Source organism: Colletotrichum scovillei (genome assembly GCF_011075155.1).
Source record: "Colletotrichum scovillei strain TJNH1 chromosome Unknown Contig00002, whole genome shotgun sequence".
Classification (NCBI taxonomy): domain Eukaryota; kingdom Fungi; phylum Ascomycota; class Sordariomycetes; order Glomerellales; family Glomerellaceae; genus Colletotrichum; species Colletotrichum scovillei.
In genome coordinates this window covers 1,049,316-1,074,924 of record NW_023336260.1, presented here as the reverse complement: position 1 = coordinate 1,074,924, position 25,609 = coordinate 1,049,316, and the positions used below count along the sequence as shown (strand labels likewise).

Genomic DNA, 25,609 nt, shown 5'->3' with positions numbered 1-25,609 from the left:
ACCGTCGTCCAATGATGGGAAACCGTGGGCGAAACGAGACATCGAATCCAGTGGCACAAACGATGGCATCAACCGCAATGTGTTCCCCAGATTCTGTTATCAACCCATCCGAGACTACGCGAGCGATTCCTCCCGAGATGACTCTCGCATTGGGTTTCGTCAAGGATTCTAGGTACCCGACGCCTGGTGTCATCCGACGACAACTAATAGGAAACTTGGGGATGAGAATGTCAATCATTTTCTGGTCGTCATTGAGCGCAGATTGCATGTACTGAGTGACGCCTTGTGTGACTTGTCGGTGAGTTTCCGAGTCTTTCAGGACCTAGAACCTCATAATCAGTAAATCGTTTAGATGAAGGAAGACTGAGTCACCAACGAGGAAGAAGTTGTTGTTGACCTGCTCCTCTATGGCCTTCACAAAAGACTTGTAGAGTGCAGGGTCCGCCTTGAACCTTTCAATCTGAGCCGGCGTAAAGTTCTCGTCATCGTCCAGCTCGATCTGCTCCATCGTTTCCTTGGCCTTTCCTAGTAGCAACGTCTGGACTCGGGGCGGCACAATCCAAGTTGGTCCTCGGATAAAATGAATCATTTCTTTCGCGTCTTTGCCGATGGTGTTAATATCATGATGGCATGCGACCGAAACTTTCCAGAACTCACCTTTTTGTACAGCTGGAACGATCTGAACTCCAGATGAGCCGTTGCCTATAACTGCCACTCTTTTTTCTTTCCAGTCGAACTTCTCATCCCAGTCGGCGCTATGAAGCAGGGACCCAGAGAAGTCGTGCAGACCGGGAATGTCTGGCCACTTCCAGTTGCTGTAGCAAGCTGAATGTCAGCACGAGAACACCAAAACCAAACTTGGACTGAGTTGATAGGGGTTTTTTCATACTTCAGAATCCCACTCGCGTTTAGCAAAAACTCGCAATAATCCTCAAACTCCACACCATTCTCCAAATTCTTCACCCTAACCGTCCATCGCCCGACACCTTCATTCCAGAACGCTCCCGTCACGAGATGATTGGTCTTGATCTGGCGCCGTAGGTCTTCATCATCACACAAGCGGCACAAGTACGCCTGGATCTCTTCCGCCGGAGACAAAAAGTTGGTCCACTCTTTGTTCGGCCTCCAGGAGAATTGGTAATTGTGCGAGGGTATATCGCACTTGCATCCCGGATAGCGGTTTTCGTACCATGTCCCTCCGACTTCGGGATTTTTTTCGTAGACGATGTGTTCGAAGTTTGTGAGTTTCTGACGAAAGGTGCGGATCATGTTGAGACCGCTTGCGCCGCTGCCGATTGTGATGATGCGGACTTTTTTGGCTGTTCCGAGGGGTTGTTCGACGACCGCGTATGGTGCGGCAGGGCTGAGATCTGGTGTTTGTGGGTTCCCGAGACCAAGGTGATTGCCAATTTGGCTAACGCGTGAGGAAGCCATGTTGATTCTCGGTCAAGAAGGCACAATAGGATAAGCAGAATGCCGGTTCGACTTGAGAGACCGAATAAAGTGAGGGACATGCGCGCCGCTACCAAAAAATGGGAAGGCACTAGATAGAGTGAATTATAGTTCCTTATACCCACAGATTACATCCTGATGTCTGATAAATGTATTTACTTGTTCACAGAAACATACGGTTCCACCTTGCTTGCCAGTAGGCATCCCAGGCTCGGCTCTGGTGGCTCAGCATAAGATTTCAATAGACACAGTCTAGGTACCTGGGAGTCAGGTAGCCTTACGACCAGTAGCTAATGTCACTACCATTCACCTCGAGGCATAGTGACGTGCCCATGTTTTCTTCCAAGCGCGAGCCGTCCAAGATACAGTTGTTTCACTGTAGGGAACGTACGGCCTCGGCAGACGATGATGGGCTTTCGGCACTCGGTAGCCGGCGCTCGGCATTCCGAAACTCCACGAAATAAACCTCAACGAATTGCGGGATTCGGCAAACACAAGGCCTCGACACCACGCAAGTCCGCTTGAAGGCCTGCACTCTACGCATTCGTGTCACCATCCATGGATCCCACTCAACCAGACATGCAGTCACTGAGGCTCCAGGATGCTCTGAAGCATCTTCAAGCAAATTGTTGGATTCACAATGGTACATGTACATACAACGACGAACACCTCCCTTAACACTGAAAGGTATCACATAATATTTGACAGATAAAGATTCCGGCATGTAGTATTATCTCTGTATCTGATTTGTCATACTCAGGGAAGTGACTAGGCATTCTGGCCACCCAAGCAGATAGCGCTAAGTGTAACGAGGAGTGCGGCGACATATCAATCGTCTTCTTATTTTGGAGTCTACATTCAGACTCGGCGAGCCTCATTCTCCCATCTAGCGGTAGAACAAGTCCTCCTCGCACTCGATTACTGGCACTTGTTTGCCTTCCATCAGCTTTGGTGGTATGTAACTATGCGGAAGACCAATGCTGATCAACATTTCGACTTCGACGCCCAGCTCTTGCATAAGATAAGCTGATACTTGCGGTGCGCCGCTTCGGAGCCAGCCCATAAAGAAGGTATCCTTCTCCCGCGGAAGCAGATGTCTCCTCTTTCTGTCCTCCTGCCTCCTGGGCCGCACAAAGCTCAGCTGAGCCGCGTCTACCTTTTGCTCCTCAACAAGGAACTTGATCACGTCGAGATTGAAACTTGGTCCCAGAATCGCAGCAGCTAGGACGCTTCCATATTGCCCATTCTCGAGATAGGCATTGACATCAGCGCCTTGCTCAATGAGAAAGCGAGCATTGCCAATTTTTCCCGATGATATAGCCGCTGCTAGAGGACTACCGAATATGCCGAACCTTGGGTTCATGTTGACGTCCGCACCCTGCTCTACAAGGAAGCGGACACAGTTGAGTTCATCTTCCATGGTGCCTCCCCATAGGGCAGCAATCAGTGGACTACCAAAGACTCCATATCTTAGTTGAGAGTTGACTCTTGCTCCATTTTCTACCAGAAAACGGACACACTCAAGACTTTTAGTAGCTGCAGCAGCTGCCAGCGGAGATCCCCACTCATCTCTCGATGTTTCTATGTTCACATCTGCTCCCTTCCTCACGAGAGCTTTCATTGCGTCGCAGTCGCGGTTCTGAGCAGCTGTCGATAAGGCAGATCCACAATAACGGCTGTGAAGAGCATCGACTAGATCGCATCTAATGTTGGGATCGGCGCCGTTCTCCAGCGAAAGAGTGTAATAATCTCTCCCCTTCTGCACTGCCAGACAAAGATGGCTTTGACCATCGATGATGCCATCAGGGCTTACGCCTTTTCCCAGAAGCAGGTTAACGATGCCAAAGTCTCCCCTCTTGATGGCTTCGCGCAATGCGGATTGGTAAGGGCGCTCGGTATCTCCGTTCATGTTGAACTGCCACTCCTTCCGACTGAGAAGGTCATTGAAGAGGTCCATGTGACCGTGACGAAGGGCAATTGTCAGTAAGTCTGAGCCATTTTCGTTGAGCATTGGTACAAGGTCAACATCTTGGTCCCACCAGCCAGCCAACAAATGATGAAGGCCAAATGTAACAATACCCAAAATGGGATTCGTCGGCGGCATGATGTCAGGAGACACATGAACGTAGGCCATGTTACGTCTCTCACGACACACGCCACCCAAGCTTCCGAGCATGGGAACGACGTAGCGACAAAATATTTGATACTCTTCCGAGGATTGTTGGGGGCCCTTTTCACCCAGAAATCTTTTCAGAGATTGAGTTACGACCGAAGCCTTTGCATCTTGACTCGAGATGCCGTGGACACAGTCCAACCAATTGAGTTGACTGTATAGTTGAAGCGGATGATGTGGATCGGAGGTATGAACGTGGCCCCGCGGCCTTGCCTGGAACCAGGTTTCCAAGTTGTAGAGACTCATTTCCTGCCATTCACGAAGCCACATATGCTCTAGTACGGGCCAGACCGTGCCGAAGGCTGAGCAGCAATCGATCAAGCGATTGATCAGGAAAGACGCTACTTCCGCTTTGGCATGCTCAACCCAAGGCTCCTGTTTTGTCCCAAAATATTCGGAGACGGATGCATGTGAGAATTTCCAAATACCAAGGGTGTCTTTCACCACTAGGTGTCTACAGATAACCTCCACCTTTTCTTCGGTGAGATCAGAATCCTCCAAGCATACCTCTTTTCCTATTGTTTCGCTCTCGAGTTTGATAGCTGGAAGCAAGAAAGAGCTTTCCAATGGCCCATTAACGCACATGGCCCATCTCACAGTCCGCTGCAGTATGAATCGTTCGGAATCTGCTTCCTTCGATTTATCATAGATTTCGTCGTACGCCTCTGAGAGTGTATTAGGAAGCTGTCCGAGTCTTTTGCGTATGTCATTTTGAGTCTTGAATTTCTTGAGCTGCTCCATTTGCAGGTATGTCCATCTGAACCTGTGGTCTGCTAGTCAGTCTGGTTCGTAAAAGGCTGTGTCATTCTTGAGCTCTGGCACTGACATTCCGTTACTCCTTTCCACGAGAGTAACTTTGACAAGCTCTTTCGTTTCGACAGAAGCGTTCTTCCAGTTTTTGGCCTCTGCCGTCACGAATCTTTCAATATCGCCGATGTTGTCAGTAGTGCTGATTTGAATCAGGGTCTGCGGAGTCTGTAACTTCAAGCAGCCTTCAGTTTCGAACTCTGGACGGCTGGCGACAAATATCTTCAAAAGTCGGTTGCTCTTTTGGATGAGGTCTGTGAAAAGGCGGACAAGCTGCTTTTTTGTCATACTGTCACACTCATCCAAAGCATCGAGTATCAAAGCAGTCCGGGGATAACTGTTGATGATCTCAATCAAGGCACTCTCGCATTGCCTGATACTTATGGCATCCTGTATCCTGCTCTTTGCCTGGGCTAGACAATAGGCAGCTCTGTGGACGCTGTCCGAGTAGTTGGGTATCTCACTGAGCTGTCGCACGTAGCTCCGGACAATGGAGTCATAACTCTTCCTGGTTGAGTCAGAGCCATTGCAGTAGAAGAAGGCGAATCCTTCATCGTGCAGACTAGGCGATTGGCTGGCGATCCCGTCGTGGACCCAATAACGGTCAATGACTTTTGACGAAAGGAACGACTTCCCGGTGCCGACTAAGAACGAAAGGTGCAACATTAGTTCGTCCATCAATCCACACAGCAGCTTCAAGGCGCTGAAACTCACTGTTGCCCTGTAGCCAGAAGACCGACGAGCAAGCCAAGTTTTCCCAGTCGCGAAACTTGGCATTGCTGATTAACCATTCGCATGTCCCTTCAGTTCTTTTTTCGCGCTTCTCGAGGTGGTGGACTCCTACAGGGACAGTACTGATTCTTCCCATCGCTTCTTCCCTGTCTCGTTTTTTGAGTTTCTCGAGAACCGCCGCAACGTTGTCATCAACACGTTTCAGTGGACCCTCGAGACTTTGAAGCAGTTTTCGATGTTTTTCGCTCACTTGAGCCTCGCAAACATGTGCGGCGAGCTCTAGATCCTTTTCAAGAGCCTTGATTGCAGACACTCGTTGTTCACCCTGCCCGGGGTCCAGGAGTGCGTCTAAGAATCTGCTCAAATTCTTGTTCTTCAATTCTTCGTTGACGAAGGAAAGGAACTCTAGACAGGTTGTATATACCTCGACTAGCTTTTCCTTTAGATCCTGTTGTGTCGCTGGTCTAGGCAGCTCGCCGATGTAAATCTCCTCATACACTCTACCACGCCTGAGGAGACAGAGAATCATGTCTGTGCAACCCATGATGGCCACAAGGTCTTGGCGCTCAGAGACATTGGTCTGGGCAAGTGGTCAGCTCATTGCTGTGGACAGCGGATCTTGACGTTGCAGCCCTTACCTTCAAAAGAACTCTGACTGCTGACCATGTCATCAAAGAAGGTGCCGGGGCAAAATTGATGGCAATATCCCCGATTGCAGTTATGACAGAGACGACCCTGTTCGCATAATCCCTCCACAAAATTTCACGGTTGCCGACCTTTAGTTTCAAAGCCTCGTCTTTATGCTTCTCCTCGCTAGAGCGAACCAAACTCACCAACTCGGGATCGGATCGGTAGCGTCAGTGACTGGTGGAATGCTGTCAAGCCAGTCTCGGGTCTTCTGGTCAACGCTGGCGTACGCTTCCTGCCATAAGCTAAGCATTGTCGCAGAGCTGTCTGTTGCGGAAGTCTGTTCTTCAGAGGTGGGGATTGAAGAAGGAGCGTTGTCTGTATCTGGTGCAGATGATGGCACAGGTGATTTTGCTGCTGGCGAAACAGGATCATTTGCTTGGGGCATTGTCAAAGCAGGCTTCTGACCAGCTTCCGGCGTCTGGCTCGATGGCTGACTGTGACATTCTGCCTGAGAAGCTAGAACGGCCGCTGGGACTGGAGACTTGGTAGTCCCTCGGCGCAGTTGGCCTCGTTTCCTTAAACAGAAACCTAAAGCCGAAAGACAACTGCCATCTGATCTATTTGAACTGGCCATGTTTCGTCGAGCGATGAAGGATGTTTCGGCGAAGGTGATTTGGCATGTAGTGAGGTGCGAAGTTGAAAAATAGCAGGCTTAATCATGATTGCTCTTTCCCACTCGTAAGTCGTCCATCTTCGGCGAACGCCGCGCCCTCCCGCTTTCGGGTTGGATGTAAGTAGACCATGCATGTTCCGTTTCTGATGCATGTTCCGTTTCTGTTGGTGCAAGATGCACGAGAAGGGGGCTGATCTTGTTCTAGATCCTATCAGCAGTTGGCAAAAGCCTCGGCATCATGGTCTGAGCCCGGAAGGAGTACATTGGTGGGTCTCTGGAATCTCTGTGTCCAATGCATGCCCATGTTGGGTTTGTGATGTGGTCAGGTAGGCCACATGCTGTTGGCCGATGAGCGATCCAGGTACAAAAAGCATTTTTTTCATTTGAGCCGGCGCTTAATTCAGAGCCATGTCAGACCAGGCTTTTGTGCCATCTTTGGAGTGGCGAAACAATGATGTCTGTTATTTGTTGGTTGACTGCAAGTGCAACGGCACACTAGGCATGAGCATCAATATTCCCCTCGAGAGCCTTGCATCCGATGAGTCTCTGCCAAGCGTCCCTCCCATCAGATAAGAACTTCAATCATCTGCTTACATGCGGTGCACGCTCTCATTATATTATCAGGACATCTTTGCTCTTTCCTCCTTTATAGTGCCATTTACTTTAGCAAAGATGTCACTCGCAACAGCCAAAGCTTCTCTGCCGGCCGGAACACCGCAGTATATCATCGCATGTCGACAAGTCTCCACAATTTTCTCCTCTGAAATACCAAGGTTGAGTGCTGCCGCGATATGTATGCGTAATTCTGGGGTTCTGTTGAGCGCTATCATCATGCCAATGTTGACCAAAGACCTCTCCTTGAACTCGAGTCCGGGGCGAGCATAACTGGAGAAACACACTTCGGCAATGTATTCGGCACTAACTTTGCTTGGCAGATCGTCGCGCTGTCATTATTCTATCAGCATTGTTCTTTGGACGGTGCTTTCGCGCAGTTGTTTACCTACTGCTTGCTCTTGAATAACGCTGAGAAGTTTGGCCCCCAAGAAGGCTTGAGCCATCTGGGCACCCTGTACCAGCTTTTCACTAGGTTCCGACATGATTTGGTTGCGGTATTGAAATCGTGATGGTTTTCCTGAAGGCGAGTATGTCGTCTGAAGTATGCAATTATAGCGGAAATACAAAATCTTCCTGCTTCAATCTTCAATTTGATCTGTCGGGAGCTTTCTCTGCCATCTGCTCCATTCGGATCAAGAGCGAAAGACTGAACAGTTGTTAAATAATATAATCTTAATTAAGATCTTCTTCCATGATGACCCGGAAACCGAACGACAAGAGCGGACGGTGCAGTGCCGAGTGCCGATTTGCCGAAAGCACAGAAACAGCCTCCGGAGAACATGGCGTTGAAGTCAGTGAACTCATGCCGAACTACGCATCGGCAATACCTTCACCAATACCGGGACCAAGCCTGGATTGAATCATATTGTATTACATAGTGATAACCGGTGTTCAGTGGCATGTGAAAGCCAGTGCTTTAACCATTGGCGCTATCAAAGTTTGTGAAGTCCATGCCAAGTACATCCATGAACGAGGTAATGTCGTCAAAATCTTCCCCCATTTGCCCAAAATTTCCAAAAGCGTCGTCTTGGAAGATTATTTCGTCTCTTGGGTCGCTATTCTGTGACAGGATATCCATGTTCTCGCACATATCTGGTGGGAAAGCAAACAGGCCACCCATATGGTGCTGCACAATCTTTGCGGTTGATAAACCATGAGAGCCTCCTGTCTCGCTTCTCGCGCATGACGACTCATCACCCCGCTCACCTCCAAAGTCTCGTGGCGCGTCTTTAAACTTCTGCAAAATAGCGCGAGCCCCTCCATACTTGGCGCTCATACCCTCCAGAACGGAATGTATAACATCAAGATCTCTGCGGAGTATAATCTCTTTCTCTTGCGATTGAGGCTGATGAGATATTAAGACGACGCCGACTGTCAATACAAGAAACGCATGGTAGTGTATCAGGTGTACAACTCTTTCTCTGCATCGGATTTCGTCATAAAGCCGAGCAGCACATGATGCAGCAAGGACCGACGCCGGTGAAGTTCTCCACGTCGGCGAAGTACTTTTGCTGATCGTCTGGGTCAGGATGATGGCGACGAAGTAGAAGATGAAAGTCTCCGCGCGTTGTTGATTGAATGGCTTTCTAGTCCCGTCGGGATTGAACAGCCGCAAGTCTTCGGGCAAGTCAGACAGCCAGCCGTAGAGGGATGAGACGACGGCTTCGGCTTCTGCCGACGTTGAACCACCTTTTCTGAATTTCAGAGTAGTGATGATTCCAACAATCTGAACGAGCTTCGTCATCCAAGTGGTAGCAATTGCTTCGAAATTCTGCACCGTAAAGTCTTCTTCTGAGAGCGGCGGTAAGTCAAACCCCCCACTTCCTGGCACCCCCCTGTTTCTGGCACCCACAAAAACGATGGGATCACAACCCAACCTCCTCATTACTATTAACTATTGATCCTCAACCACATACAACTGCCAGCCTCACTAGGGCATTCAGAGTCGCTGGATTCAGCCGTAATAACCTCCTTTTCACCCGCTTCGATTTGAGCCCGATGGATATCCCTGATGTTCGCAAACTTCGTGTTGGGATCGATCTGAACAGTCTTCCTCTTCCTAACTGCAGCGTTGGTAACTTGAGCCCTCAGGTGAGCCAGCTGCTGCTGGGCAACTGCCAGTTGCCAGGCCTGCTCTGTGAAGCCTTTTTTCACCTTCCTGAACAGCAGCCGTTGAGTGCTGGTATCATTGTCGAGTTGGGTGTATAAGTGCAGTTGACCGCTGAGCTCTGCCAGCTTCCTGGGTGTCGACCAGACCACTGCAGAGGAAGCAGAATCCATGGCTCAACAGGGGTAGTTTGTTGACCATTATGGCATCGCTTTTTGCCCCGACTGGTTGGTTTGGGTGTGGTGGGCTTAGCAGAAGGCTCAGGTAATACCATAGGGTTCATCAGGGGCTTAACCATCGCTACAGGGTGTAGACCAGTCCACTTCAACCACTTCTGATGTTCGAGACTGATAGACCAGCAAGTCGAGCCTTCTGGTAACAGTCCAGGAAGTTCCTTTTACCTATAATGGTAGAGTCGTTCCATTGAGACAAGTAACCGAGCTCCTTCCGATAGGCTGACTTAACAGGGCTGAAGACAGACTGGTCAAGTGGCTGGAGGACATGAGAGGAGTGTGGTGGTAAGAACAGTAAATGGATATTGTTAATATAGCAATTCCACATGAAGTCTGTCGTCGTATGACTCCCATGCCCATCCACAATCAACAGTCGAGCCTCGCCCTCAGCCTCGGGCATAGTCTGTGGGATAAACACCTTCTCTAACCATTCAATGGCAGTTAAGTCTGTAGTCCAGCCATTATCTGTTGCTGTAAACTCCACCCATCGTATGGAACCAGATGTAATGGAAACCACTGTTGTTGGACCGTCTTCCTTGAAAATGATAAGAGGACGAAGTGCCCTACCCAAGGCTGAGATACACTCAATGATAGAGACCCATGCCCTCGACCCAGGTTGTTTCTTGCGAACAGACGTCGTCTCAGCCATGCCCAGCACTAACCCATTAGCTCCCTGACCCTCGAGGATGCCAGTCTCATCCATATTATATCTGTTGGCTGGTTTGATGTCCTTGATCTCAGGGATAGCAAGAACTTAAACCAGTTCCTAATGACCTCAGTAGATGCCCCATTAACGCGTCTAGAATCGATGGAACGACTTCTCTGAACCTTAATGATAGGGTTCCTTCTCACGAAGGCATAGATCCAGCCTTTTCCTAATGGTTTGGTATCCCCAGCAGCCAGAACTCGCTCTGCGAATTCCTTCACCTGTTGGTGCGTTGGTGCGAGGCCCAGCGAAGCCTGAATGCGAACCCATTGTGCCAGCTTACTCTCCTGGTCAGGAGACAGCCTCTGCCAGTCAGCAAAAGCCACTTTCCTAGTCTGACCACCTTGGAGACGTAGTTGGAGGGTTGATCGTGGTATCCCATACTCCAATGAGGCTCTCTTTTGACTCTTGCCGTTTGAGATGTCCTCGAGAGCCTGACGAAGCTGATCTTCGGTATATTGAGGCATTAGATATAGAAGAAGGTATGTGCAAAAAATGAGCCCATTTGGACTCGAATTGAAAATGTTGTGATAAAAGGAGGTTGGGGGTGGGCATTGCGTTGTGGTGGATTTTCGCGTTTTTGTGGGTGCCAGAAACAGGGGGGTGCCGGGAAGTGGGGGGTTTGACTTACATCAGTGTCTTCGGGTCTGAGAAGAAGAGGTCGGCCCCAACAAGCTGTCATGAGGATTTCACTCGTCTGCGTCAAGTCAGATCTTCATGCTTCTTTGAGAAGCAATTTTCTAGGCCGGCGTTTGAGGAAGAGTGGATTCATGATACTCACCTGAAGGTGCCAGAATATTCGCCGCAAGCACCCAGCGCCCTGGCGATTGGAATACGATGACTGTTTCTGAAGACCCAGTTGAAGCGCCATTCGCGAAGCCATGCCTGTCCAGTACCATGGTCCATCTAGCGTGACAAGATAGGGGGAAGATGCGCTCCAGCATGACATCAGGCACAGAGACTTCAGTACCGTCAGCTGGTCAGGCTCGAAGCCAGTGTGGATCAGCGTTTTGGCCTTCTCGTATTGCGAAGCCGCGAGACCGACGCTGTCCTCCCCGTGTCGCATTAGGCTACCTGCTAAGCATACTGCTTGCTGGAGAAGCACCGACGCATTTGGACCAGCGACATCACCGGGATCGACCATGTAGTAGTAAAATACGACGTGCTCGAAAAACGAGTCCTTCAGAGCCTGTAGTAGTACGGGCTGCGGCAGAATACCAGCCCCCGTGACTCTTAGAATCGCCTCGTTTACGCCAGCGTTTCCAGTGGTAAGATTGTCCAGCACAACAGTGGGTGGTGTCTTGACTGGGTCGTGCATGATGGAGCCTTTGTCAATAAAGCTGCTAGGTCTCCACGCAACATCTCGCTGGCGACTGCTGCTGGTCTCTGACAGTTTGCTGACTGCCTCTCCTCTTGGACTGTCTCTCGGGCTGGTCATACGGTCTGGCACTGGCAACGAAACAGATGGCGTTCTGATGTCGGCCTCGCCAACATCAGTGCCCCGCGGACGTCTCTTGCGGACACCATTACGTAGACTTATTCCCGCTAGTTAGCATCTCTGTTGCAAGAGCATGCCATGAAGGAGCGAACGTACACGCAGGGAACTTCAGCACGTCGGCAATTTCGACACGTCTTGTCTTGGCTTACCTGTAAGTCGCATTTTACCTAAGGGCTTCGTGTTATCTCAGCTCCACGTCTAAATAGAGATGTAAATATTCTAGCTAGGAAGCGGCTTACTTTGCGTGAGTGACATTCGACGCATACAATATTCGCACGGTCCCTTAATGATCGCCGAGGTCTTTCCATACTCTCATTGCCGACTCAAAGAGCTTCTCCGTAATCGTTGTGGATGAAGTGAAATTCAACTGCATACAGACATGACCTGAGTTTTTGATTCTTCAATCCAGATTGAAAGCTCACGGTGCGGGGCAAAAGCCTTTTCTATGGAGCCTGTGGGCGGCCGGAAAGTCAACCGAGGCCCCACGGAAGCTCCGGGTTTGCGGGGTGCATGGACCTCCCTACGCAGAATCCAACAAAGAGCGGGTGTGGACGGGCCCTTGAGCTGGTCTAATTAGTACAAGCAGCGATGAGGATCTAAGACCATCAGTACGACACGTCACATTCGATAGAGACAGCGATGTCATGTGACCAGGAAGCTAATGTTCCACGAGTGCCCAGGTGGTATTCAACGTCTCTTTGAAGACTTGATTGCGTTTCTATTACAGGCCAGGCTCAGATGACTAGAGTCGATGTTAATGGATGCATACTTGCGCTGCTGACTAGTAGTCAGGCATTTCGAAGAGGAGATACTGTCTCGGAAGCCACACGCGACGAATAGCCGGGCGTGCCGGGCCAGGAGCAGATACACCTCCTCGAGCGAAACGTTGGGTGACCGAGATTCCCTTTTTTGGGCTGAAAGGTCATCGGCTCGCTTTGATTGCTTGAGTTTTTGATTTACCGGTTTTTCTTTTTCCGGCCCTTGATCGGACTCGTTATTGTGCGAGGTGTGGGTGACACGACCCGTTACACCGTGGCTAGGGCTATGTCTTACAGCGGTCCGCTTCCCGTCAAAAGAATCTAGGGGATGGCCGACGAGCCTCCCAGCCTCGGACTTACTCCCTTCCAAGAGTTTGTGAGGCCAATGTTGGCTCTCCTATCTTCGTCTCATCGTCATGGACTGGTGGTGAGGAGGCTCTACATGAGCAATCGCCCTGCGCCTCCGGCTCAAGGCTGCTCAGGTCATGTTTCATCGCGAGTTCTTAACTAGGTCTGTAAGAAAAGGGATAAGGGATGGTGATGGTGATGGGGACGAGAATAGGGAACAAGATCAGACCAGGAGTCTTAAAGTACGCAGCTGTTCACGCGCTTGAAAGGGACTAACACGTCCGCTGCTGTATTCAAATCACTGCTTCTCATTCTCATTTCATGTCCTTTACTTTGAGCTGTCTCTCCTGGCTCTCTAGCTCTTTGGGTGTTTTTGAAAAGTCCAGATTTCATTCACCGCTTTACACTCATTCATTTCAATCAGACTTTCAATGCAGTCAACTACGATATGGATTTTCACATTGTCGCTTCTAGCAAGGCTGACTTACGCCCAAGTAAATCTCCCAGTCTCTGGAGTTATGGACTACTTGGGGTGTTACGTCATCACGAACATGGCACAGTTTGAAACGATTCAGAACGACGCCAACGTGGAGCCCCAAAGCTGTCAAATACAATGCTCAGCCTTGGTACGCAGATTCGCTGGTTTGATGGGGACTACATGTCTGTGCAGCAAGGCAGGCATCAATAATCCAGCAGCCTATTATGACCCCGAGTCGAAGTGCAGTACTCTCTGCAGCGGGAACAGCACTGCTCGCTGTGGTGGTTTTGCAGATGGGCTAGACCACTACAGCATGTATTATGGCTTCCGGGAGGTTCCACCTGCTCCGACTACTACGGAATCGACTGAGCCAAGCACGTCGTCGACGACGTCTTCGGATTCAGAGTCCAGCACTGAATCTTCATCCTTTACCTTCTTTTCGAACTCATCCTCAACCACTCCGACTTCTTCTTCGTCGAGTTCATCAACTTTAGAGTCCACCACAGACACATTCTCAACCTTCTCCTCGACTTCCGCCTTAACTTCTCTGTCAACATCCTTTTCGGCTTCAGATCCCACCTTATCCCTGACCTTAACGTCGGTCTCGTCTTCGGACTCTTCTTCAATTTCTCTCACGAGCTCGGAGTCCTCAACAGACATATCCATAACCTCCTCCTCGAGTTTCTCGTCGACTTCCCTGTCAATATCCTCTTCAGCTTCTGATCCAACCACAACCTTGAATTTGTCTTCGACCTCGCTTACGGACACTTCTTCAACCTTTTCATCGATCTCAGAGTCCACAACAGACACACTCTCAACTTCCCTTTCAATCCTATCGACTTCATCATTGACTTCGTCCTTACAATCCTCATCATCGTCTTCCTCTCTCTCATCGTCGTTGCCATCATCTACCTCATTCACTGCCACCTTCTCTCCAACGACGTCAGATTTCTTATCTACTTCAACCCCTTCATCTATCTCTTCTTCAAGCTCATCAAGCTCTTTGTTGACCTCGTCGTCAACCGCGACCCCGACGTCCTCTTTCACATCTTCCGAACCCATTACAACCTCGTCCCTCACAACTACCAACATCAAAGTGAGCAGCAGCACACAGATCTCTTCAATATCAACCGCCGGGCCATTCGCAAACACGACTAGCTCTTCAACTTCTTCATTTTCCCTCACATCACCTACGTCTACGGTCGATATCACTACGTCAAACACTGAACCCACGACGTTCACTGGTCCAATAGTTCCATCTTCTCCTTCAATTTCTTCTTCAGAGTCAGGCTCAACGACTTCCACCTTTTCAACGACACTACCTGATAGCAGCTCCCTTTCCACAACTGCCCTTTCGACTAGCTTTTCTAACTCTTCGACGTATCCTATCAGCTCAAGTTCAATAGTGTCGACGTTTTCGACTTCTTCCTTATCATCAATCGGTTCTGTCTCATCCGCGAGCTCTCTTTCATCGACAAGCTCTCAATCATCAACAATTTCCTTTTTAGTAACGTCTATTTCATCAACGACTTCTCTATCATTTACAGATATCCCGACATTAAGCAGCAGCTCGACGACTGAACTGCTCTCGAGTACGGGCACACTCGTGACGTTGAATTCATCTGACTCAACAACGTTCCCGACATCTGCTTCGAGCGGCACGTTCTCGGATATTCTTACGAATATTCTGTCAAGTAGCAGTACTTCATTAACGGACAGCACTACTTCTCTGAGTACAACATCTCTCCCTAGGACGACTACTGCAACCTCTGGAAGCACAGGGTCAACCAGCAGTTCTTCAATATTCCCATCTTCAACCAGTCAAGCAACCACTCTGACTGATTCATTCACGAATACGGCTTTCACTCCAGTCTCAGTATCCACCTCAATCTCATTGACAAGCAGTTTGAATCCCGTCTCAAATCCAGCCTCTTCTATCACGCAAGCACCGTCTTCGGACTTGGTTACAAGCACAACGTCTGGGCCCCCTTCCATCCAAGCAAGTGAAGGTACGAGTCCCTTGAGCTCGACTTTAATTTCGGACCTTACTTCAATAGCCGTCGCAACGTATTTGCCAAATATATTGTCATCAACAGCCTCGGCGTCGACCACAAATGTAGCGACCGTTGTAGGGAACTCGGCAACGGACGCAACCTTGGCTCCATCTATGACTACGCTTTCTTCTCTATCCGAAAATTCATCGCCAACTATTCCGATAGACGTTTCCGCCACATCTGGTGTTACAACAGTGACTGGACCGCCCTTAAGCTCCTCTTTCATTACCTCGACCCTATTACCATCGCCAACATCAGTGTCCATTGTTACAGACCAGCTTTTCCGATTGACCGTATTGCTTGTTGCTGCAGAATCGGCTTTGCCACAGTAACGGAGTTATGTATCCCAAAGGGAGTCCCAAAGGGAGTTTTGTTGCTTCTTTTGTTTTTGAGGTTGAATGCCGATCACTGGTGTGGGCAGCACTGTTATTAGACGGCCGACGGCGTTTCGGATATTCCCCAGGGCTCGGCGTAGAGAGGAACACACGGAACGGTCTTCTTGTTCAAGTACAGACCGGGTTCATGCTAGGTGCAAAATTAGACTTGTTTTCGTCCAATGAGACCAATTACCACTTCAAGCCGCGGACTACCGGAAAGCATAGAATCGAGGGGTTCAGTCTTCTTAATTCGATTTGGTGAAGTTCGTTTGATCGAGGCAGTGTGTCACATTCGATTGGCGATATGAACATTCTCTGAACTTGAACATTCAGACTTATTCCGACAATTTCGACGAAAGAGTCCAAGATGCTGGCAAAGCCTCAAGACTTTGATGGTGGTACACGCAGCTGATAAACGACTGGTACGTCTGTGTGAGTGTCTCACTCGTTTTGAAGCCAACATGAATATATTTCGCCCGCTTGTGATATTTTGCTTATCCGTTACCTCCAAAGCAATGCCGCTCGAAAGCCAAGGTCTTTAGATCACATGAGTGGAAATCTGTTGTTTACACGCGAACTACAGCAAGCCTAGTCCAGCCAGATCAGGTGTTTTTTATAGATGAATATGTTATGCTATGCGAGTCTCGAATAATTGAACAACAGATTCACGATGCAAAACGATTCGTGAAGGAACAACGAAATGAGCGACTTTGCTGAATTGCGCAATAGTACCTAATACCTGATCTCGTCCCACATCAATCCTCTTCGCAACTCTGACAGGTTCATCGTGCTCTGAACGATGCTTGACACCAGCTCAATTACTACAGTAGTAGGTCGTGTTCAGGAAAGCGCCACAACGTTTCCCTCCAGAGCCTGGCTCACCGATACGCTACTCGCTGCGTTACCTGCCTGTCCCTGATTGCTACTCGCGGGCTGAGATCCAGTTTGCGGTGTGCCAGTTTGAGGCTGGCTCGTCTGCGGAGATCCGGTTTGAGGTGGGCTCATCTGAGGAGAGCCCCTCTGACCAGACTGGGAGGAATTTCCTGGAGAACCTGTCTGAGGCGAACCCGTTTGAGGGGCTCCAGTGGCTGGCATAGCTGCTGGAGGTGCGCCGCCCATGGGAGGGCCCATACCGGGAGGCATCGCCAAAGGGGGGTTGGCGAGCGACACAATCCCCATTCCGACCGAGCCACCAGCTCCGGCAAACGCGGCCATGGCGCTTTGGAGACCCTCTGCAGGAAGTTTGGAAAGAACGACCTGGCCAAGTGCAGCCGACAACATGTTCTGGTTCATGAAGGATTGGAGAAGCATTGGCGTCATGTTTATCTGGTCGAGCGTCTGACGCTGGAGCATTGCTGACATGACCATGATCTTCACGCTCTTCGTCAAAGTATCGGCGGCGTTCTGAAGAGCGATGCCGTCAGAGATTCCAATCGGCGAAGTCGGCGCAACATCAGTGCGGGCTTGTGCGAGTGCACCTTCGAGTCCCATCATCGCTGGGCCGAGAGCAGAAGCACTGTTGGGGTCGGGGGTCAGAGCCTGATATCATGTTAGTCAATTGGACTACTCAATTGGAAGTGTAAACATTCAGTGCCCATTCTCGAAGTTAACTTACTCTGATGGCTGTATCCAAGTTCGATGATGCCACTGAAATGGACACGAACGCCCCCTGAATTGTTTGGAGGTCTCTCTTTTGGACGTCATTTGCTGGCGCCGCAGCCACAGTGCTGAGCACCAATGAGCCCACGACAAAAAAAGCTCTCATCCTCACGACCTTCGCTGACCAGAGCGAGAGAGATTGAGGGAGAAATGAGTGAAACGAGATCGGAATCAAACAGAAGAGATGGACAGGTGCCAGACCGGATTAACAAGTCGCTTGGTTCACGTTTACATCTACCAGGGGGCATCAAGGTCTTTTATGAAAATATAACGAACCAGACGTTTAAGATGTTGGGATGTTTCCCACGCCGGACGACGTCCCAAAGATCTGGGTCTCGCCGGCAGCCGGTTGGAGTGGACGTATCTGGTAGAGCTTGCTGTGAGCGCTTCAGATCTTGCGACGCTGCGGCATCCGTCCCCTGCTAGTAGACAATCGCGAAGATCCCGTCATACGAACAAGGCCCACACCAAACCATCTGGAGCTGATCCAAACGCCCGGGTCAGGTTCTGGCCTTGAGGAACTCCCGTTTGAGGGAATCACGGAGGTCCGATCAAGGTCGTAGATGGGATGAAACGCCGTCGCGGGTCACAGTTGCCTTGACAGCCTGCCAATTCGGGGAACTGGCAGGAGAGTCTGAGGGCTTACTTGGAGACGGAAGTCTGTGCGATTTCTTTATACGGCGTAGAGCAAATAAAGATGGTGATGGCGAGTGCGATCAGTAGACTGGCTTCTGTTGCGGGAAGCCTAGCTGGGTCATCGATTGTGTGCATGACCAGCCGGGCGGGCTGCCGAAGTTTATTGAACGTGCTTACCTGACGACATTATGAGGCTGAAGTTGAGATCTTTTGATCGGAGAGGAGATTACTGCCGACCTGCGACGGCCGTTGATGAGAAGCCGGCTCCGAATGGGAAGAGATTGTCACCGGCAGGATGACCCGCTGTAGCGAGAAATTAGAAACCGGCTCCGTGTGGTAAGGATGAGAGTGGTTCGATTGTCAGTGTTCAGGGCTGCTTGGCTCCCTCAGAAGCGAGACCGAGCTACGCTGGCTTATTTGATGCTGCCTCTCCCGCCAGTAGATTCCTGTGAGTTTGAGACGGTAATACTTTAAGTCATGCCCTTCGAAGGAACTCAAGAAAGCCGTTGCGCTCTTTCGATCCAGGGTATAATAACGCTCAAAAGCACTCACCCTAGGCTTAACCATTTACTACAGATGTTTGCTTGCTTACTAACTTCGGGCAACGGGGGTTCACACCCATTCGTTCACGCCCGTCCGTACATACAATCACAATGGCAAAAGAGGCTGCATAACCTAAGCGGATGCTACGAAAGTAGACGACTCGTTTCTGGTCGTGCCTCAAGAGGTGGAGGATATGACCAACACTAGCATCGCATACTCAGCTGTTGACAGAAACCACGCAGCATATCTGAAAATGCTTCACATGTGAAGCAGGCAGCGTTTTCAAAAGGTCTAAGTAGGAATGGACTATGTTTGAAAACTCGATGAGTATTGAGCATGCTTACCACCTATAATACTGCCTTGCACAAGAGAACAAACAGTAAGGCATGCGAAAGAGAAACAAGGCAGGGAAATAATATGTAGATAAACCGCGGCCTTCCTCAACCCTGGAGAGACACGCCACCAGAATGTTCAGCATGGCCATAGCCTGCCCAATCGTCTTCATCTGTCTCTTGTTCCTCTGCTTCTGAGTAGATGCTCCGGGCTTCTTCTGATAAGGATTGAAAATCGTCCATGTCGGCTGGGTTCACGAGAGTTAGGTCTCCCAATGCGGACGCTAGCCCATCCGTGTTTGGCCGATCATTGGTTTCCAGCGACTGATGTGTTGGGTAAGAAGAGTGAGTGTCTGAGTCAAATCTCTTGCCATCGGATATTTTCTCTCTTAAAGCGCGAAGTGCATCCTCTCTAATCTTGCTGATGACCTTGTCGAGCAGGTCGTCTCTCTCGTTCGCTTCAGCCAAGTCGTTGGCAAAAAGATTTGGGATAGTCCAATTTGAGTAGACATTCTTGTGTCCGGGCCGAACTTGGATGTCCGTATTATGAGCAGCGAAGTAATATTCGCACAGCCGGCAGGTGGGTTTACTGCAGCCTATATATCTCACATCGTCGAAGAACGGGATGTGATGGCGATCTCGGCCATATTCTCGACCGAGAAATTGCAATAACAAGATTTCGCAATGTACTATGGGTTTAAAAGACGTCTTTTGGCACTGGTGCATGATAGACTCATCCAAGCCACAGGCCTGAAGAGCTTTGGCCTGTTCGAGAGTCGTATCACGTTCTGCCGAGTTTCTCATCAATCTCCGAATAATGTTGTCTGCTGAACGCCTTTTTTTCTGCGTATTCACACGCATATGGCTTTGGAGGGTGTCCATCGGGTTGTTCATGGGTATACTTGACGGCAGCCAAATTATTTCGAAGTTTTCGAACAAGTCTGGGTGAAGCCGTCTACGGCCGGAGACGATGGCCCGAACAGCACCATGATACGAAGAAAGTCGTCCGATGAAGTGCTGTAGCTCACACCAGCGCTCAGACTCGTCGAAGCGTCCTTCCCTGGCTCTTTCAACGACCGATTCGTACATCGGACTTTTGCGGAAGGCCTTTACGGTTAAAATTAGATGTTCGAAATGGCAAGCGGCTGCATTGGCATACGGGGTCGGCTCAGCAATTCTCTTCGAAATATGGAAAGCCTAGACCAGACTTACACTCTTCGCTGTCATCCAAAGAGACCTCGGGCTTGATCAAAACCTGGAAATGCTCTAGCTCATCAAGGAGAGGTTTCCCTGGAGAAACAGCTTTTCGAAGATTAGCTGAGTACCTCAGTTGAATAACGCAGACGCCGTTAGCCTGATTAATGGAAAACATACCCGCATCCAAGGACCTAGTCTTCAACTCTTCAATGCATTGATCCAGTCGTTGGTTAAGTCTCGATTCATAGAGAGTAACTCGCTGCGTATGAAATAGGAGTATGCTTCGAAGAAGTTCGCGAAAGACTGGGGATCGATCATCGTCTCTAACGTCGGCGCGTGTCTGTAGAGCCATCTTGTCAAGAAGCTTTCGGATGGTTATCACTGCAGACTGAGCATCTTCAGGGCTTCGCTGGTTGGATGTAATGATGTACTGAATCTTGTCGGGCTTTTGGATGATGGCGAGTGCTGTGATTGTGGACCCGAACGGTTGGTTATCACATATCTGAGCCAATTTGTTGCTGAAGAACTCAAGACTTGTGCGAGAATTGCCACCAAGCTCGCCTGTTTCAGAAGACTGCCGATATCGTCCATTTTGCATCCTCTTACAAGCCTCAATTAGGCCACATAGCAATACCAAAGCCTCGTACAACCAAGTCAACCGGTCACGGAGCTTGACAGTGAGGACACCGATACCTTCCACATCCACGGTTCCTTTCGAACCAAAGTATCAGCGCACAGCTCCCGCAGGAACAGGGAATCTCTTACGTTGATTCCTCGCGCGAAACGGTGAGGCCATGGAGATGGGCTCGTCTTCCGCCATCATCGGCAGGTCCGATAGGGGGTGTCACTAGCAACGGGCGCAGCAGTGACCGTAGTAACACATTAAGGATATTGAATGGGAATATCAGATCTTTCTAGAAGTGCTTTGAATTTAAGGCTTGGACCGAGTGAGCCAAAAAGCTCAATTGCTCTTACGCAGGGCAACTTAGTCTGCCAGAAACCAGCCCTAGGTTGCTTACCTTAGGTAAAGTAACACGAAGGCGACACGGCGAAAGGAAGCTGGAAGCATTGAGTTCACTGGAAAGGAAATACATCCAATCAAGCCTGGTTGTCGATGCGTCATGCATGTTGATGCAAGGGTGATGCGGGACGAAATCACCAATATGGGATACGTGGTGACCATCAACCACTCAGCTCGCCTGTTGGTCACACTTGAGGTCGTCTTTTCTGCCCTAAGTGACACCGCCTCAAAACTTCCAAGAGTTCATCGGCATTATGATTGGCTCTGGATGTATTAGCAAAATGCGTCCTCGGCAGCTAGAGTCGGAGGACGACCATTTGTGGCGTTCCAAGGCGGATGACTCGATCATCGGCAAATGGGGATGCGACAATTATCATCACCGAGACTGCTAACAGTCCTTGAAAACAGAGATGTCTGATATGCTGGACTAGATGCCTGCGCTTAGACTTCAAGCTACCCTTAGCAGATGTATGCATGGCAGCCCCAACACTTCAAAGTTTATCAATGCACCTCTTAACAGTTGAGGTGTCTAAGGTAGCTAGAGTAAGTAGACTTCTTGCTGCTATTTGATGCATGAGATCTTAGCCCGTTCAAGAACTCGTAAGGCCTGCACCGCAAGCCGCTGTAGCCATGGTATGAAAAAGAAATGTCGGGACGTTCACTCAGCATCCACATTCCTATATTATGTGCGACTCGCCCTGTGTAGTATGCTCAACTTACTTGTACGGCCGGCTCTCACTGCAACTTCAGAGTTTCTCACTGGTGTGTTCAATGCTCGAAGAACGTCTTTGCGACAGAGCCTTCGCGAAATTTACACGACGGTCTAGCCTTGCGAATCTTCACCCTTTCTCTTTGCTACCCCACCTCTTCGAACAAAACCAATCAAGGATTGTCACGGACAGTCGAAGTAGCGGCTGGTTAGTTCAAATCCCGGTTCCCATTCTTCAGGTCAGGTTAGGTGTGTAAGGCAAGGAAGGACCTAGCGGATCGCCTGCGGGAGGCCCTTGCGAGAGACAGGCTGGCGTGCCGTCCAATCTCTTTTGCCATTACTACCTAGTCTACATGTAGGGTGTGCAGAGCTGTAAGGCTTCGTTCTCTGGTCGCTTGGTGTTACCTACGTCAAGCGAAGGAAATTGCTGACTAGTAAGTGTTCTGCAGTTTCAACAGGGCCGGCTCAATTCGATCTTAGCATGATGTGCAATATCGACCAGGATGCTCCTCACGACTCTGAACCCTTCGAACAAAACGACCTGGGGTGGTTCCATATTGGAGATGAGGGTTCTTCCAATGCCATTGAACCGCCTTCTCAAGATAGGAGCCTTCACTTGAACATCCTACTGTCCAGTGGACCAAGTGATGACTACCAAAGCCCCCTTATGTCATCTGACCACACTCCGAGAACCACATCTTCAGAACATTAGGCTTCTGAAGGTGGATTGTCACAAACCGAGGCTCATTGTCTCAGCCTGCGGCACTCAAAAGTTCCAGAAGGGTGGGAGCTACAAGATCAAGAGGCAATGAACTTGGCTCTACGGGTATTGGAGGAAACCAAGTTTGGATGCCACTTCTGTCCCATGGGGTTTCCTAAGAAGTACATGCTCAAGTAAGTCGTGAAGCCCCAAACCCTCGGTCACGTTATGCAGCAGAGCTGATTATGGTCCAGCAAACATCTAAAAACTCACACGAAGCCAGTCAAGTGCCTCGTTCACATGCCCAGGGCCGTCCCTGATCGCTGCTCCGAAGGATTTACCGACAAAAGGGAGCTCAACCGCCACCGTAACACAGCCCATGGGAGGGTTGAAGAATGGTATTATTGCCCTCGTTGTGGGAAAAGGTTGGCAAGGCCGGACTACGTTACGCGTCATCTCAAAAAGTCGTGCTCAATCACAAAAGGTGGCAAATAGGCGCCCGGGGAAGGGCGAGTCTTGGTGCTGGGCTTCATGCTTCTTGAGTTACTTTGCTTCGTGGTTTTCTTTTTCCGACTTCATTCTTCATTCTCGCCGGACCCGCGCTGCTATTTCATTCCTTGATTGACATTCCCCGCAAGCAGTCTTGGCAGTCTTTCCCTGATGAGAATTCAGGACGCCGGTCGATCACTTGTCCGCATACTGGCCCCAACACTCTTTAGAACCCGTAGCATTGATTCAATAGCTCTTACAACCTCCCTCAGAGATACGTTGTGTTCTTCTTGTTGATTCGTGATCTGAACAGTCAACCATTCGACGCAGGAAGGAAGCAAACCCCACCACCTCACTGCCTGCACCAAGACGCATTTTGACGAACATGCCCTCGATCCGGGCCTCTGGTAGCTCGTACTAGCAACAACGTTAATCTAGTTAATGTTAGCGCTAAGATAGCCGCGAGCGGACAATCGCATGGCATGATGCGCATCATTTTGGGCAGTGATCATGACCACTCATTGGATGGAGCCGAGAGCGGAAAGATCATGTCTCAGGACTGGCCAGTTCATTGGTCGTGCAGGAATGTCAACTCCCATCGTCAGATGAGCGCCGAGAGCCCGAGACGCCAGCCGCAAACAGATGTGTAGAAGTAAACAGAGGCTGCTTTTGATGCTATGATATGTGGCGAAATGGAAACATGGTCAACAAACCTTCAAAATCACTCATTCCAATGTTGCGGATCTTAAATAGCGGGGTTTGCCCGTGGGAGCCAAGGGCCCTGTTGCTCCATCGCCTCAAGGATTTCTTGACCAAAGATCAAAGATGAAGTGGACTGCTTCCCTAACAATTGCGCTTGCCGCGGTGCGGCAGGTTGCTGCTACGAACTCAACATCATGCACCCCGAGGCTGATCAGCTACTGGATCAACGCCAACGCCTCCATCTCAACCGTCGAGTCGGTCGATGCGGGCAACGGCTTCTCCGAGGAGGGCAACGTCGCTTTTCCGGGTAACGTCACGAACTTGCCTAGTCTCTGCGCCGTGAGCTTCATCGCAAAGACATCAGAAGGAAATGAGTACAAGTTTGCCATGTTCCTGCCAGACGAGTGGAACAACAAGATCCTCACGGTGGGCAATGATGGCTTTTCGGGAGGCGTTAACGCTCCGGCCATGGCTGTCGGCGTCAAGTACGGCTTCGTCACACTCGGAACCGATGCTGGCCACAACTCTACCCAGAACAACCTTACCTGGGCGCTGAACAACAATGGTGCCAAGCTGGACTACGGACACAGGGCACTGCACAACTCTCTGGCGCTGGCTCAGAGAGTTGTCGAGAAGTACTACGGTCTGGCCCCTACAGCGTCCTACTTCTCCGGCACGTCAGATGGTGGTCGACAGGGTCTCAAGGCGGCTGAGCTGTACCCTCGCGACTTCTCGGCGCTCTTGATCGGTGCCCCGGCTTGGTGGCAAAGCCATTTACAAAGCTGGAGGATCGCGATTGGTACCACCAACCTGCCCACCGATAACGCGAAGCATATCCCATCAGAGAAGTTCACCGTGATTGGCGATGCCGTCAGGAAGCAGTGCGATGCTGCGGACGGAGTCGAGGACAGCATTGTCAGCGATCCCGCCAACTGCACTATCGACTATGACCTCTTCACCTGCGGCAAAGACGGTGTTGACGCAACAGCTTGTCTGTCCGCTGAGCAAGTCACCGTCGCTCAGGCGCTGTACGCCGACTACAAGGTCAACGACGAAACTGTCTTCCCTGGCGTCAGCCCCTCCTCCGAATACGGATGGGGATCGCTGCTGGGTGGCGGTAATGGTTCTGAGCCGAACGAGGTGGCCGTCGGCTACATGAAGTACTTCCTCTTCAATGACGCGGAGTGGGCGTGGTCAAGCTACAACGAGACTGTCCCCGCGTACGCCAACGAAACGAACCCTGGTGAACTCGATGTCAACACCTTCAACCTGACCAAGTTCTCCAGTCTCGGCGGCAAGATCATCATGTACCACGGCCTGTCCGATGCTGATGTTCCAGCCAAGGCATCGCAAGTTTACTACGACAAGGTTGTTGCGCAGTCCGGCGGCGACGTCGAGGCCGTTCGCGCTTGGTTCCGTCTCTTCTTCCTCCCAGGACTGGGCCACGAGACCACAACCGTCGACGCGCCTTGGTACATTGCTGGACCGGGACAGGCGGAACAGCTGCTCGGCGGTGGCAACTACTCGGTGCCAGGCTATTCCGACGCGACACACGATGCGCTTCTTGCGCTCCAGCAGTGGGTTGACGGCGGTGCCGCGCCGGACTCGCTCATTGCGACAACGTGGAAGAATGCGACTGATCCGACGACTGAGGTCCTAAGGCAGAGGCCGATTTGCCCGTACCCGTCAACGCAAAAGTTCACCAGCGGTGGTGATCAGTCAAAGGCTGAGAGTTTCACGTGTTCAACTTAGAGACGCAGGGAATTGATGGCATTTAGTTGAAGAGACTGGTCAAAAAGACAGCGGCAGGCGATTGTGGGCAGCCGGAAGCGGCGTTAGGAGCTAGAGTACTGCATAATAGCAATAATGTTTAATGTGATATAGTGTGGATAGGAGTCTCCAGTTCCTATATTTCACGTTTAACTAAATATCAACTCGTGTCTGCACCACGTGACCCCGCGCCAGTTTGCTGACAACGCA

At 50.2% G+C, this 25,609-nt stretch overlaps 8 protein-coding genes across 8 annotated transcripts; 1 reads left to right on the top strand and 7 right to left on the bottom strand.

Moving 5' to 3' along the window:
• Window positions 1-1,051: 1,051 nt before the first annotated feature.
• Window positions 1,052-6,478, bottom strand: HER10_EVM0005681 (ankyrin repeat protein; the record flags this gene model as incomplete). The annotated part of the gene is made up of 5 exons (XM_035475287.1): window positions 5,803-6,478; window positions 5,147-5,744; window positions 4,452-5,076; window positions 2,624-4,388; window positions 1,052-1,123 (listed from the first exon to the last, which is right to left on the bottom strand). The coding sequence occupies exons 1-5, from the start codon at window positions 5,833-5,835 to the stop codon at window positions 1,052-1,054; spliced, it is 3,093 nt and encodes a 1,030-aa protein (XP_035337227.1). The 5' UTR covers window positions 5,836-6,478.
• Window positions 6,479-7,087: 609 nt separating this feature from the next.
• HER10_EVM0000510 (carboxymuconolactone decarboxylase) lies at window positions 7,088-7,564 on the bottom strand (the record flags this gene model as incomplete). Its single annotated transcript, XM_035470289.1, has 2 exons — window positions 7,088-7,411; window positions 7,472-7,564. The coding sequence occupies 2 exons, from the start codon at window positions 7,562-7,564 to the stop codon at window positions 7,088-7,090; spliced, it is 417 nt and encodes a 138-aa protein (XP_035336815.1).
• Window positions 7,565-10,297: 2,733 nt separating this feature from the next.
• HER10_EVM0005940 (uncharacterized protein) lies at window positions 10,298-10,595 on the bottom strand (the record flags this gene model as incomplete). The annotated part of the gene is made up of 2 exons (XM_035475541.1): window positions 10,298-10,327; window positions 10,395-10,595. The coding sequence occupies 2 exons, from the start codon at window positions 10,593-10,595 to the stop codon at window positions 10,298-10,300; spliced, it is 231 nt and encodes a 76-aa protein (XP_035337244.1).
• A 310-nt stretch (window positions 10,596-10,905) lies between these two features.
• On the bottom strand, window positions 10,906-11,446 carry HER10_EVM0006625 (uncharacterized protein; the record flags this gene model as incomplete). Its single annotated transcript, XM_035476206.1, has 2 exons — window positions 10,906-11,034; window positions 11,099-11,446. The coding sequence occupies 2 exons, from the start codon at window positions 11,444-11,446 to the stop codon at window positions 10,906-10,908; spliced, it is 477 nt and encodes a 158-aa protein (XP_035337299.1).
• Window positions 11,447-13,528: 2,082 nt separating this feature from the next.
• HER10_EVM0010425 (uncharacterized protein) lies at window positions 13,529-15,529 on the bottom strand (the record flags this gene model as incomplete). Its single annotated transcript, XM_035479885.1, has 2 exons — window positions 13,529-14,689; window positions 15,224-15,529. The coding sequence occupies 2 exons, from the start codon at window positions 15,527-15,529 to the stop codon at window positions 13,529-13,531; spliced, it is 1,467 nt and encodes a 488-aa protein (XP_035337626.1).
• A 952-nt stretch (window positions 15,530-16,481) lies between these two features.
• Window positions 16,482-17,406, bottom strand: HER10_EVM0004196 (uncharacterized protein; the record flags this gene model as incomplete). Its single annotated transcript, XM_035473848.1, has 2 exons — window positions 16,482-17,180; window positions 17,257-17,406. The coding sequence occupies 2 exons, from the start codon at window positions 17,404-17,406 to the stop codon at window positions 16,482-16,484; spliced, it is 849 nt and encodes a 282-aa protein (XP_035337105.1).
• A 1,513-nt stretch (window positions 17,407-18,919) lies between these two features.
• On the bottom strand, window positions 18,920-20,606 carry HER10_EVM0008016 (uncharacterized protein; the record flags this gene model as incomplete). The annotated part of the gene is made up of 3 exons (XM_035477553.1): window positions 18,920-19,956; window positions 20,024-20,267; window positions 20,337-20,606. The coding sequence occupies 3 exons, from the start codon at window positions 20,604-20,606 to the stop codon at window positions 18,920-18,922; spliced, it is 1,551 nt and encodes a 516-aa protein (XP_035337412.1).
• Window positions 20,607-23,665: 3,059 nt separating this feature from the next.
• On the top strand, window positions 23,666-25,518 carry HER10_EVM0007873 (feruloyl esterase B). The gene has a single exon (XM_035477414.1). It carries the CDS (start codon window positions 23,753-23,755, stop codon window positions 25,379-25,381), a length of 1,629 nt encoding a protein of 542 aa, XP_035337397.1. The 5' UTR covers window positions 23,666-23,752; the 3' UTR covers window positions 25,382-25,518.
• The last annotated feature ends 91 nt before the right edge of the window (window positions 25,519-25,609 follow it).